The sequence below is a fragment of the Festucalex cinctus genome, chromosome 12, assembly GCF_051991245.1.
Source record: "Festucalex cinctus isolate MCC-2025b chromosome 12, RoL_Fcin_1.0, whole genome shotgun sequence".
Taxonomy (NCBI): Eukaryota; Metazoa; Chordata; class Actinopteri; order Syngnathiformes; family Syngnathidae; genus Festucalex; species Festucalex cinctus.
The window spans coordinates 8,166,154-8,179,524 of record NC_135422.1 but is presented as its reverse complement, the minus strand read 5'-3'; the positions used below and the strand labels follow the sequence as shown (position 1 = coordinate 8,179,524).

General features: G+C 39.7%; 2 protein-coding genes across 2 annotated transcripts; one reads left to right on the top strand and one right to left on the bottom strand.

Moving 5' to 3' along the window:
- The first annotated feature begins 995 nt into the window (after positions 1 to 995).
- lrr1 (leucine rich repeat protein 1) lies at positions 996 to 7,262 on the top strand. The gene is made up of 5 exons (XM_077538272.1): positions 996 to 1,522; positions 2,073 to 2,171; positions 3,522 to 3,774; positions 5,017 to 5,491; positions 6,695 to 7,262. Exons 1-5 carry the CDS (start codon positions 1,340 to 1,342, stop codon positions 6,948 to 6,950), a joined length of 1,266 nt encoding a protein of 421 aa, XP_077394398.1. The 5' UTR covers positions 996 to 1,339; the 3' UTR covers positions 6,951 to 7,262.
- Positions 7,263 to 8,193: 931 nt separating this feature from the next.
- dnaaf2 (dynein axonemal assembly factor 2) lies at positions 8,194 to 12,790 on the bottom strand. The gene is made up of 3 exons (XM_077538268.1): positions 12,676 to 12,790; positions 10,334 to 12,406; positions 8,194 to 9,139 (listed from the first exon to the last, which is right to left on the bottom strand). Exons 2-3 carry the CDS (start codon positions 12,320 to 12,322, stop codon positions 8,852 to 8,854), a joined length of 2,277 nt encoding a protein of 758 aa, XP_077394394.1. The 5' UTR covers positions 12,323 to 12,406; positions 12,676 to 12,790; the 3' UTR covers positions 8,194 to 8,851.
- Between the last annotated feature and the right edge of the window lie 581 nt (positions 12,791 to 13,371).

Sequence of the window (13,371 nt, the reverse complement as noted above, 5' to 3'; positions counted from 1 at the left end):
CAACCATCAAAATTATTTCAAAATTATTTCTGAATAAATCCTTTACTTTTAAATAGTACGACCCGTGACTGACCGGCACTACACCAAAAGTCAAGCAACACTCGAATTAAAGTAAACAGTGTTTCAAGTAAAAAGTTTGAACAAAAATAAAATAAAAATCCTGAGAGCTGTAGAGGCAGTTGCGCTAACCACTCCAAGTAAAACAGTATTCACTGAAAATAATATAAAAATAACAATAATACTTGAGGTTATGATAAAGTTAATTCTCAGAAGATGCAATCAGAGTGCAGTGGACCCCACGATTTGCAGGCGATATCACGAAAAGTGAAAATACTTAATCATTTAAACCCATTCATTGCATGGAAAAAAGATACAGGCCTATGTTCACATTTTTGTCCACCCCACAAAAATCTCACCACCAATGAGAATAAGTGATTAATAATAATAATAATAATAATAATAATTATTATTATTATTATTATTATTATTACTATTATTATTATGCGGCTTTTTTCTTTCTTTTTTTTATATTGGGGGAAAAATCCACGAAAAGTTGAAGCCGCGGGCGCCGAACCACGAGTATGCAGGGGTCCAGTGTACTGTCCTGCATTGCATACATTTGGCCACAAGAGGCCACCATTTTTTAACCATTTATTAATCCAAAGGGATTCACAGGAGAAAAATACAATTTACCTGAATGTTTTTTTTTCTTGTTTCTTTCTTTTTTTTTCATTCGACAGAAAATGTCGTCACAAGACGCATTTGCCACGACTAATGTTTGTAGTCAACATTAAAAAAAATAATTAAAAAAAATAATATTTTGAATAAAACTATGGATGGGGAGTATCTTGCATTGTCTTTATGCACCCTGGTTGACGTTCCTCTATGTCAATGCTATTTTTTATGTGTACTTTCTGTGTGTCTGCTTATGTTTAAATTGATTTTTGAAAGCGCTTGTATCATTGTAAACAACATTTTGTTTTTTATTATGAAAGTGCACTGACGTCATTTCCGACGCGCGGGTTTGCGCTAACAGTGAGGGGGCTAATCATCCACATTAAACTAGTCTGGGCCGATAATTTGTAGTAATCACACAAAGGATAGTATCGCCAGTTTTCTACACTACCACGAGTACATCCGTGGACTTGCCGTATGCTGGACCGTCGTGGAAATGCGACTTTCTGTCCCGTTTTCTCTGAAGCCAGACACCCAGGACGTGAATTGCTTCAGCGGGTTGTTTTCACCGAAGTTTGCGCCTGGTGGTATGCATCGTCCCGGCCTTTGTTAACTCGGAGCTGGTTGTGAAATTTATAACACCGACGATAAACGGACGATCAGGATGAAGTTGCAGTGCGATGTGGAGGTGGTAAACCGTATGCTACCCACCTTCGGCATGAAAAGTCGCGGCAAGGGGACGAGGGCGGTGCTGTCCATCGGGAAGCATTTGGACAAGACCAGTCAACGCTGTAACGTCTACATGATGATCTGCACGGCCAAGGACAGAACAGGCTCAAAGTATAAGGTATGATAATGCTCTCTTGTTCCTGGCATACATCACTTGGTGTTTTATGGCTAATTGACTACAATAATTGAGTGAAATTGGATCATGTGTCATGACACTTTTGATGATGTTCCCTGGCACACGGTTTTGATCTAGCCAGGTTGTTTTTTTTTATCGTTAATCAGTTATTTTCCATTTACTTTAGCTGTGGTAAGATAATGGCTAAATAGTTGAGTGTAGAGAAACTTTGAATGTGGTGGCAAAAACTTGACAAGTCATCTTTTTTTATATAGCACTTTCCAGAAACACAACAAAACAACATAAACAAGATGACATAATGGCTGCCATAAAGAGTCCTACACAATTCGAACATCGCTCATTGTCTCTGTGCGAAAACAAGCATGAATAAAACCAAGAAAGATTTATTTATTTTTTTTAAATATTGTGACACTGCAAAAGTGATGCACGCGAACGTTCCTGTCTGAACTCGTAGAGAGTGTGACGTCCGACCCTGTCATGTTGTGAAATGGATTTTTCCACCTGCTCAACATGAGCCAATTTTGTCTTGCAGCTCAAAGACAACATCGAGAAGTTCTTCACGTGGTTTGTGGAGGAAGGCAAAGCCACGGTTAGATTAAAAGAACCTGCTGTCGACATCTGTCTGAGCAAGGTAGGTTGTCGTTGATTTGTCAAAAAGCATTTAACTGCTACTTCATTTGCTGCTGCAAGCGTCCGCTTGCCCGATTGTTGAAAATACAAAACGTGTTTGTTTTGACGGTCATGAACAGACACCATGGCGGCCTTTATTGTTTCCAGTGGCTGCTGAGCCTGAATATTGTCAGAAAGCAGTGACCGTTCACCTACATTTTGAACACTACTGACTACACTCAATACACTCAATTTACAAATGTCTGATGGTGAATTTAGAGCTTGCAACGAAAGCAACGTTACTTAACATGTTAGCTCACATCTTCAAAGATAACACAGGCTATTTAACGTGCAGATCCAAGTACTGTATAATCTAACCTAAATGTGCTGTCTATAATCAAAGCATCTGGATCGTAGGAACACTTATACGTGTCATTTTGCATCCTGAGTCTCTGTCCCTCATTTTGTTTCCTCAAAGGAAGTAGGTCACCAAACGAGGTTACGTTACATTCATTAAATTCAACCTTAAATATTTATTGACAATAATGTTATATGTGACCTCACTATAGTCTTAACATTTTTATTAATATTACATTTGTGGAATATGAGTTATGCAGCAAAATCCAGCTGTTTTTATCCATCTCAGGGAGCGTCCATTTTGCCACTTGCTGTAGACTGAAGATGACATCACAGTTGGGATCAGGCAACGACCAATCACAGCTCACCTGTTTTCTGAAGCTGTGTTGTGATTGGTTGTTGCCTGAGACTTGAGCAACATTGATGTCAATTTCACTCGACAGTAAGTGGCAAAATGGCCTCCTTCTGATATTGATATTTAATTTCTGTCTTCTATTGCTATAAAAGCATGGAACCTATCAAAAGAAAGATTAAAGTCTCTTCTTTCATCAGGGAAAAAAAGTATGTCTCTATCTGTTTCTGTTTTGCAGCAATTAGCGTGAGAAGAGAACTATGTTTCATCAGTTTTCACAAATCTTTTTAAAATTGTTAGTAATTTAGCTTTTTTTCTAGATGGCCGTGGTTGATCTCCTTTGTTCTGCTGCCACCTGCTGGCCATTTGTGTAATAACTACCATTCCTGCAACCGTTCTTTGCAGTTGAGAGGCTGCATTTTATGCTCTAGCATAAAAAAAATAATTTAAAAAAAAGGAAAAATACGTCTTTGGGACTCTTAAAACATAAAAAAACGTATTTACACGTTATTGGGAGCAGATGAGTTAATAACAACAAAATGAAATAGGAAAAAAAAAAAGCATTCTTTGAAGTGTAGAATTGAAGTGTAGAATTTTGAATAAAATAAGCGCACGTCTACGGTCCTCCATATCAACAAACGGATGATGTCGCTTGATGCTCAGGCCGACGCAAACAGCTTGAAGCACTTCCTCTCGGCGGCTCGCTTGGCGGACAAGGGCAGCGACGCCAGCAGCCTGCCGCTCTCCACCCTCACGCCCGTCCGCGCCAGGGACGTGGAGCAGCCCAAGAAGAAGCTGACCATCGTCTCCAAGAAGGACTACCCGCTCACCTCCAGCTTCCCGTACTCCCTGGAACAGCTGCAGGTCTCCTACTGCAAGCTGTCGCGCGTCGACATGCGCATGCTGTCGCTGAAAGGTGCGTGACGTTCAAAGACGACGACTTCATATTGACAGTATTAGGGGTGGGGGACATCTGGGTACCTCACGATACGATACCATATGCGATACAAGGCTCACGATAACGATTATCGATATATTGGTCGGGTAATAAATCCACGATAATCTACGATAAAACTACTCAAGACATAAACTGATGTTTTTCCATGAGAAAATAGTTTCTTTTTGTACCATCACTGAAACGCAATATTAAAACGGGTGTCTTCTTCACAGTGAGTACTTTAGTGCATTTTTTTTTTAAACAAATATCTTGTTAACAGAGACCACTTTCTGTGAGCAAATTTGTGTCTTTCTTAAACATTATTGTCATGCAACATGTCAGTCAGTTACAGAGTCAATTGTTTCATTTTATAAATTAAACTGGCATTTTTTTGTGTAACATTGAAAAAGTAAATAAATAAATAAATAAACAAAATTACTTAAAACATTAAATCCAATTAAATCAATATTAAAAGGATACTTGACTCCGAGCCATTTTCAGCAGTTAATATTTTGTCTATAATTAATGTGGTAACTTCATTATGTTTTATGTACGATGAGTACCTTTTAAAAGGTAATCACCTGTGCAGAGGAAGTAGGTAATTATATATAGGAAGTAGGTAACGACCAATCATGGCTCAGTTTACTAACCAAACCCAGAAAACAGGTGAGCCACGACTGGCCATTACCTACTTCATCAGCACAGGTGATGTCATCATCAGTCGACAGCAAGTAGGTAAAATTACGTTTTAACGGTATTAATTGTGCATGAAAAATAATCATGTTATCAAATTCATTTTGAACAAAATATTAACTTTTCATTGCTGAAAATTGTTCACTGAGTCAAGTAACCCTTTAATCATCAGAAATTGTGTGCTTCAAACAGTCAAAACAAAATATGTTTTAAAATGTTAAAATCGAAGATATAATACACATTTTTCATAGAAACGTATGCAAACTGAGTCAGTTGCTGGACAGAGAAATGTCTTGCGCAAGTAAAAGTAAGGCTCATGAGTCTTCTTTGCTTGAAGACTTCCGTACATTTCCCTGCCACTCTTATGAGGTGCTCCCCCTAGTGGCCTGCCAAGTAATTGCTCAATAAGTAATGAACAATGGAGCCGTTATAGTGGCTGTACATTAACTACAAATATCGTGATACTTGCATAGGCGTATCGATAATCTATCAGGAGACAAAGTATTTGTCTTTTTTTGGGTTGTGCAGCTCTTCGCAAACTAGACCTCAGCAACAACCACATCAAGAAGCTCCCCGCCACCATCGGCGATCTGGCCTGCCTGTCCGAGCTGGTCCTCCACAGCAACCACCTGGAAGCCTTTAGCGAGGCCCTCTGTCTGTCCACGCTGCAGCGGACCCTCCAGATCCTCGACCTCAGCCAGAACCGACTGCAGGCGCTTCCCGCTCAGTTCTGCCAGCTCCGGGAGCTGGTGAACCTCAAGCTGGACGACAACAAGCTGGCCTTCCTGCCCTTCCACTTGGGACGCCTCAGCAAATTGAGGTTCCTGTCCGCGGCGCACAACCAGCTAGCTGTGCTGCCCGGCGACTTCCGCAAGCTGAGACTGGAGAATCTGGACTTGTTCGGTAACCCGTTCGTCCAGCCCAACCCTCTGGACCACACCATGCGGCTCTCGTTCCCGGTTTCTCTTCAGGAGCTGGCTTCCCGGACGATAGCGAATCTCAGGTTTGAATGATTTTGCCACATCGATTCCTACATTGTGTCCACAACAGAGTAGAAACAAGATGCAATAAAAGAGAAAGTGGATATTTTGAGAGGCAGTTTGTTGTTGGCAATTGCCGTTCAGTGCTTTAATTTCTAACCACAAGAATATTTGGCAGATAAATTAGTGAGCAATTCTTAAAAATAAGAGTCTCAAAGGTTTTGTTGCCATTCCCACTTGAAACGAAGAAAATTACACACGTATTTAAAACAACCACATCCTGTAGCTTAGCCTTTAAATTCGTTAGCTTAATGCTAATCCTCACAAATAATGCAAAACACCACAGTAGCTTCAGTGTTACTATTGTAACGACAGCCCGGCTCATAAGGATTTTTTTTTTTTAGGTCTGCTATTTTGCAGAAAAAAATTCCGATAACCAATTCATTGGATGTTTAATCTAAAAATAATATATAAACTTTATAAAATTACTTTTTTTTTCTTTTTCTTTTTTTTGAAGTTGTTTAACTTAACATGGAGAAAATGGTTTGTTTTTTCATCAGTGGTAATGTTTGAATGTCATGTCTCGTGTTATAATGTGTAAGAAAAAATAAAATAAAAGAATTTTTTTTTACCAATTTTAAAAGTGGTAATATTGACCAATTAGGACCCACCCATGTACACAGATAATACAACAATAATACATAAATAATAATATAACAATACTCACAGACATATTCTTTATCCCCTGCAAAGAACGACTAATATTAATGCTGAGGAGTTGTGATGTCTTCTAGTTCCTTGTGTATCTGTGTCTCTGTATTATACGACCGTTTAATTGCAGCAAAACGTTACTGTAGGTTTTTTTCAAAGTACTAATATTTATTTTAAAAATACACATTAGTGCATTCCACATTTTTGGGTGTTTTGGGGAAGGCTAGAGCAGATTAATGCCATTTCCGGTCATTTTAATGTGAAAACTTTTTGTTGAAAACTGTTTTAAGTGGCTTTTATAGCTGCTGTGTCGTCGTGACATATTTTAAATCTCAGCAAAACTTTGTGGCCAACAGGTAGCCAACTCCCAAAAACTACTGCACAGTGTACAACAGTTCAGTCATTTCTGGCCTAATAAGTTCAAGAGATCAACAATTTATCCTCATAAAAAGGAGTTCTCAAATTGCATATTTCATACCTCATCTCCTAATGAACTTTGATTTCCTTTCTTCCAGAATCCCATACGGACCTCACCTCATCCCCGCGCGCTTGTGTCGAGACTTGGAATTGGCCAAGAAATGCGACTGCGGGCGCTTCTGCGTCAGCTTTTACATCAAGACGTGCGTGAGCATGAACCTGCACCAAGTTTCTCACACGGTGGTTCTGGTGGACGACATGGGAGGGACTGACGCTCCGGTGCAGCAGTACTTTTGTTCCCTTTCGTGCTATTCCGAGTTTTTGGACAATTCCCTCCAGAGGGGAATCCGATGAGGACGATGCGGACGTGACGCTAAAAAGTAGTTTGCGAAGTGTCGTTGGGTCAATGTTGAACATTTTATTTCTAGAAATACGCATCCAACATTTAATAAAGAACAAAAAGGCGAGCGACCACTCCAGCTGAACTGAAAATGTTCCTCATGCATCCACCTACTGACTGTGCAGGATGAGGGAATAACACAATTAAAATGTGACATGACCTCATTGCCTCTACACTAGGAGCAGGCTAAAAGCAGTTTTTCTTGTACTCGTGACCCGATATTTTTTTTGTGTGTGTGTTTAAATAAAAGTATACATTTGTTTAAAGCTGCTATGTGGGACTTTTTCCCCATAAATATCTTTACAATAGCCTTTTTTATTTGACCATTTATGACGGAAACATCTTCTAATTAGTAGATTAACACCTGTTGTTCATAATGGGTACTCCTGCAAGCCTCTGGCCAATAGTCTTCAGACTGGATTCGGATTCAAATTTCCCACCCTCTTGTTTGCGGATGTGACGGCATGTCCACGTTACGTGCAGTTTCATTTATCATCAACAGGTGGCAGTAATGATTCAGAATTGGGAGTATTCTACGTTCAGTAGCTATAGATTAAGCTACTAGCTTAGGAAAATATTTAAAAAAATATATTTATTAAGGTTGTTCGATACCACTTTTTTTTAGGACCGATACTGATATTCAGACCCTCAGTACTCACCGATACCAACTGCCGATACCAGTAGTACATTTTGACAAATAAAAAAAAAAACACTAAAAGATATTTTTAAATAAATATATTTCCTTTCATTCTTTCATTCACTCTTCAATACTTAATGCTCAAAATAAAACACAAAAATGCTCTTTTAGTTTAAGATTCACAATTTTGAAGTATTTCCAAACCGGTGAAGTTTTGGTGAAAAACTGCTGCAAGCTAGCGCCAGTTACAGGCAAGGAGGACTCACTTAACGTCTTCCCCCATCTGCAATCGGTCGCTTGTACTCGTCTGCGTCACGAGTACTCGAGTACTTGAAAAAAGGCTGGTATCGGCCCGATACCAGGACTCGCCCATCCCTAATATTTATGGTAGTTTTATGGCTGAATGATTTTGAAAATAATTGCAACTTTTCCTTAATATTGCTATTTAATGTGTCATTATTAAGACAAGGTCCTCTTATGTTTTTATTTTTATTTTTTAAACACAATCAATAAATTAATCGGTATTAATAGTACAATTAACGTATCAAGATTTATTCTACATAAATATTTTGGGTTTTACGGTTAGGCTTCTGCTAAAATAAAGACAAATGAAACATGAATTTATTATGAAAGGCACTTTATCTCAGTTTTTGCTTTAAGCCGTTTATATGTTGAAGATTATAATACTGTCACAGTTGATTGGGGGAGGGGGGCGAGGAGTGGGGGTTCTACAAGCTCCTTGTTCAAAAGTCAAGTTTTGTAATTAAAAAAAATAAAATAAAAATCCACCATTTACTACATGTGACATGCTACACAACTTTTTTTGGGGGGGAAAATGTAATGTTGTGAGGGAAGGTAAAAATAATGTGGTTATACAAATGTACCCACACTGATAACTGGGTATGTGGCTGTGCAAAGAAATAACCAATTACGTTAAATGGAAGTCGGCACACACGTGCCACTATTTCACATGCCCTTTCATTAAAGTTGAAATGACATTCAGATGTTCCGGTAGGCTTTTCATGACACAGCACAAACCATTGACTGGATGGTTCCATTCTGAACTCAGCCAACCTGCCCAATTTTCATTACTTGAATGTTCAGAAGTAGAATTCAAAATCTGATGTAGCCGGGATGCCCATGCTGACGCTGTACTATACAACACAATGACTGACACCCGGTCAGGTATTCATGAAACAATTTAGCCATTCTTCCCTCTCAGTCAAGCTCATACATGAGTGAGTTCTGGAAGAGGAATCCCGCTGATGTGGCGTGATCGCTGAACACGGTCTCGTTTCCATCTTGGTCAATTTCCCTCAGTGAGGCGGGCGGCGGCTTGTTGTCTGTTTCTGGTTTTTGGATGATCTCCTTTTCCGGCAGGTCATCCTCCTCTTCCACCACCCTCGCCTCATCGCTCATTGAGATCGGGGTGCTTTCCTCAGGTATGTAAATGGATTCCTCTGGTGTCTCATTTGTTTCTTTGATGGTTTTCAAGCTTATTTCCATCTAGTAGAAACATAAACGTTAATGTATTTTCTCTGTGAATATTTTACATTTAAATTTGTGTTTCTAATTGAAATACGTGTCTAAAAACAAACACAACTGGAACTGTCTTGTGAGATGTCAGCAATTCTTTATTTACTTTATTTTTTCCCCCCAATTAAAACAATTTAAAAGTTCACCAGGTTTGCGTAATGGATTGTGTTCCACCTGACGTGGCGTCAACAGATCTCATAGCAAAGGTAATAATTACAGCTACTTAGTGGCACCACCTGCTATTGTTAGGAGTCTTATTGTTTGTTTTTTAATTGACGGTACACCCAGTGATTAATCGGGCCACTACGTCAATAAAAGCAACTGGTGGTGGTGGTGGAAATGCTGGAGCACAATGTTCTTTTTAAGATGTCGGTAATTTGTGTAACATTTGTTTGTTCCATTTTCAATTGAAAACAAAAGATGACTGAATATTTTGCTATTTGTTTTTAATCAAACACAAGGAATGAAAAAATAATAGATTTCCCGGATTTCAGGCTCAATAAAACAACAAAAACAAAAACAAAAAAACAAGCAAGTCAACCCAAAAATGTTCTTTACAATATGTTCTAAACATGGGATTCTGATTAATGTGTTGTGAAATATGAATTAAGTAGCAAAATACACTTTTTGTTATCCATCTCAAGGGCCAAAGGGCGGCCATTTTGCCACTTGCTAGCCACTGATGATGACAGTAGATCAGCTGAACATATGTGATGTCATCTTCGGTCGACAGCAAGTAGCAAAATGGCCGCCCCCTGAGATGGCTTTAAAAAAAAATAAAATAAAAAAAAATAAAAAAAAAGGGGGATTTTGCTCCCTAAGGGCACATACCAGATATTGTAAAAAGAAAAATTGGGTTTACCCTTCTGCCTATATATTTAAAGTGGACCCTTATTTAAGCATTGTTAATCCAAGTGTTAATTGTCTAACATTAAAAAAAATGGCTTGGAATAGTGGCTTACAATATTCATTCATAAATGTATTTTTTAATGCTAATGCTTGGAAAAATGTATACATTCTGCTTTTCACAACTTTATGTGATATAATATGCCTAATGTATCATTTGATGGCTTGTTCTCATGGTTGGACTGATTGTGGTGACAAATCTTTACTAATCGGAACCAGTTATATATTAAAATTGTATTCCATATTGTCAGGACTCACCTTAACATCCATGTCTTTGGTTTCTGCAATTTCTTGTATATAATCGTTCTTCACTTGTGTGCTTGAGTGTAAATATTCATCTTGTGGCGCAGGAGGAATCTGCAGTGGATTAACACTTGCTGGGTTTTTTGGAGAAAAAATTCTCTGCGGTGTATCTTCCTTCATTTGAGCCTTATTTTTACTTTCACTGAGGTTGGTCTGACTTTCTTGAGTGCGCAGTGCATCCTGTTCCCCACTTTCTTGTGCGTCCTCTCTTCTTTTCCCTGTCAACTGCTCCTCGTCCCTCACAGGATCCCGACTTTCATTTCCGTCGAGGTTGACCTGACTTTGTTTATTGCGAAGGACATCGTGTTCTCCAGTTTCTTGTGTGTCCTCCTCCACTTCCTCTCTTCTATTTTCTTCTTGTTCGCATGTTCTTTTCACTGTCAAGTGCTCCTCCTCACTAATATCGCCTTCTTCCTGTTCGCCCATCTCAGGTTCGTCACCCTCAACGCTGTCCTCATCTTTCATCACTTCCTCTTCTGTATCTGTGGTTTTTAGTGTATCGGCGTCCTTGCTTATTTGAGCGCTTGAGTCTGAACACGAGTCCACGTGTGAATTTTTGACACCACTAGACGGTTCAGTGGGGACCAGTGGTGAGTTTTCTCGATTGGAATCAATTTTCTGCAGCACATCTCCTTCCTTCACTGGATCCGTATTTGTATTTCCATCGAGGTTGACCAAACTCTCTTTAATATAAATTACATTTTCTTCTCCATTTTCCTGTACATACTCTTTTCTCTTTTCTTCAAATCTGTTTTCCTCCTCCTCTTTCCCGTTCAACTGCTCCTCCTCACCAATATCTTCAGTTCCCTCACCGTCAACAGTCTCCTGTCTTGTGGTCACCTCCTTTTCAATTCCTCGACTTTCTTCAGCTTCCTCGATGCCACCTTCCGTCTCCTTGTTACCCCAGCAGAACTCCATCGCCTCATTGGAGGGAAGAACAGGCAGCGTGATCGTCAGTTGTCCTCTCTGCTTGATGAACTTCGCCTCTCCTCCTTCCTCGTCCACTGGGTAGGATAGCGGAAGCTCCAGTTTGTAAGCGGGGTTCTCGGACTCCAACAGCAGACTTTTCTCCTTCACTTCCAGGTTGGCGTTCGCGACTGACTTCAGCAGGGGTACGTCAATGGTGACGACGATCTCTTTGGGCCTGGGGCTCTTTCCGGAGTCCCTGGAACATCTGAAGTCCTGCAGGTCGATGAAGGATCGGTATTTCACGGTATAACTTGGCTCAGTGGGCACTTTGCTTTTTTCATAATTAATTTTGGAGCTCATAGGTTTTGTTTTGTTTTCATCCGGATATGGGAAGGCAAGTGGGTCATCTTCAGGAGGCTTGGCTGTGTATCCAGGGATGGGTTTGCGGATGACGCAAGGCTGAGGCGTGCCCTTGTACGTTGTGTTCATCTCCCTGAGCTTGTTTTTGTCTAGTGTCACCTTAAAGGCATCCTGGATTCCCTGAACAGCCGTGCTGATCACCATTTGCATAAATTCGGCCTTTTTGTTTGCTATGTGGAGGGTGTCAGGGTGGAAAATGACATCATAGATCATGATTTTGTTCCCTTTTGGATCTATGTCTTGCCTTCCTGGGAGCAGATTGTGAGGCAGTGACCAGCATTGCCCGCTGCGACCATCCTCAGACACCCCGCGCTTACATTCTGGCTTCCCAACTTTATCATTGGCACAGATGTTGATGTAGCACTTCTGCTTGCGGTTTACATTGGTCCTCAGGGACCGGAATGGTTTCGGGTGGATGAACTCAATGTTGTTTCCCCTCTCCTTCTCCAGGATAGCAATTTCCTCCTCATAGATCCTCCTATTCTCCGGATCTGATATCTCCTGGACGTAATCATTCAGCATGTCCCGGAATTTCTCATCTTTAAACGCCTTTGTCAAGCTCTTCATTTCATCTGCTGTCATGTTGAGATCTTTTAGTGTTTGTCCAATATCCATAATGATGTAGAGAAATCAAGGAGAACCCAGGGAATAAATTTCAAGAGGATGTTTACAGCAGGAGAAGTTTCTCCCTCAGATCACCTGCAACGAGAAACCCCCAAAATGAACATATTTGACATTACTGTAGTTGACTCGCATTATAGCCACTCGCCGGAATAACAATTATAGAATTAATTCTCTATTTTTTTTTCTTTTTTCTTTATTGTTCAAAAATTATTTCCTCCATTTTGACAGCGTTCATAGCACCTGTAAACATCAACAAATATAGTTGATGTTTGAGGTTTTGCGTAAATATTAATAGATCTAAAGGGAGTTACGCTCGTGACGAACAATTCTATAAGTTAGCTTACCGTACATGCTCCCCATGTGTCGTTACATACTGTGGAGTAACTAACATAATTGAGGTCGAGTTTCTTGAAAACGCCATTCTTTTCTCGGTCTTCATGCGTGTACTGTAACCATAGCAACCAATACAGCGTTGAGACGAGGAAGAAACAAATCTAGAAAGAGCCATTCATTTTTTGTTTTAAAATATATATACACAATCCATATGTGTTCTCATATGTTGCTACCTATATAGTGTTTTAAAAATGCACACAAAAAAGTACAAAAAGTGCTTTGCGTTTTTTTGTTTTTGTTTTTGTTTTTCTCTTAAAAAATTGTGGATCACTTGACTTATCATTTATACATAAAACTATTTGACGTAATATATATTTATGGGACGTTTTAAGTCATAATCTACAATGTTTCATTTAAAGTGGGTTTTTTTTCGGGGTTCTTTTTGCATTCAACAAGTTATGGTAATGTTTCGATTTAGCCACCAGGTGTCGCTATTGACCGCGTTCCTGGAGACTAATCAAACCGGGAGTAAGTCGGTCAGTAAGGCAAAGGGGCGGGTGTGTAGGCAAGGCATGTGATTGGTCGCGCCCCCAACTGTTCATTTTTCTCTCTCTCTGATTGGAAGGAGGGCGCTGTTGCTAGGTGAGACCACTACTAGGATTAAGAAACATTGGAGGCGTCAATGGTAAACCAATACTGGTACAGTA

Coding starts and splice junctions, on each gene's coding strand:
- lrr1 (XM_077538272.1), top strand. CDS start 1,340: ATGAAGTTGCAGTGCGATGTGGAGGTGGTAAACCGTATGCTACCCACC. Junction 2,172..3,521: donor TCGACATCTGTCTGAGCAAG/GTAGGTTGTCGT, acceptor CTTGATGCTCAG/GCCGACGCAAACAGCTTGAA. Junction 3,775..5,016: donor GCGCATGCTGTCGCTGAAAG/GTGCGTGACGTT, acceptor TGGGTTGTGCAG/CTCTTCGCAAACTAGACCTC.
- dnaaf2 (XM_077538268.1), bottom strand. CDS start 12,322: ATGGATATTGGACAAACACTAAAAGATCTCAACATGACAGCAGATGAA. Junction 9,140..10,333: donor CCAAAGACATGGATGTTAAG/GTGAGTCCTGAC, acceptor TGTTTCTACTAG/ATGGAAATAAGCTTGAAAAC.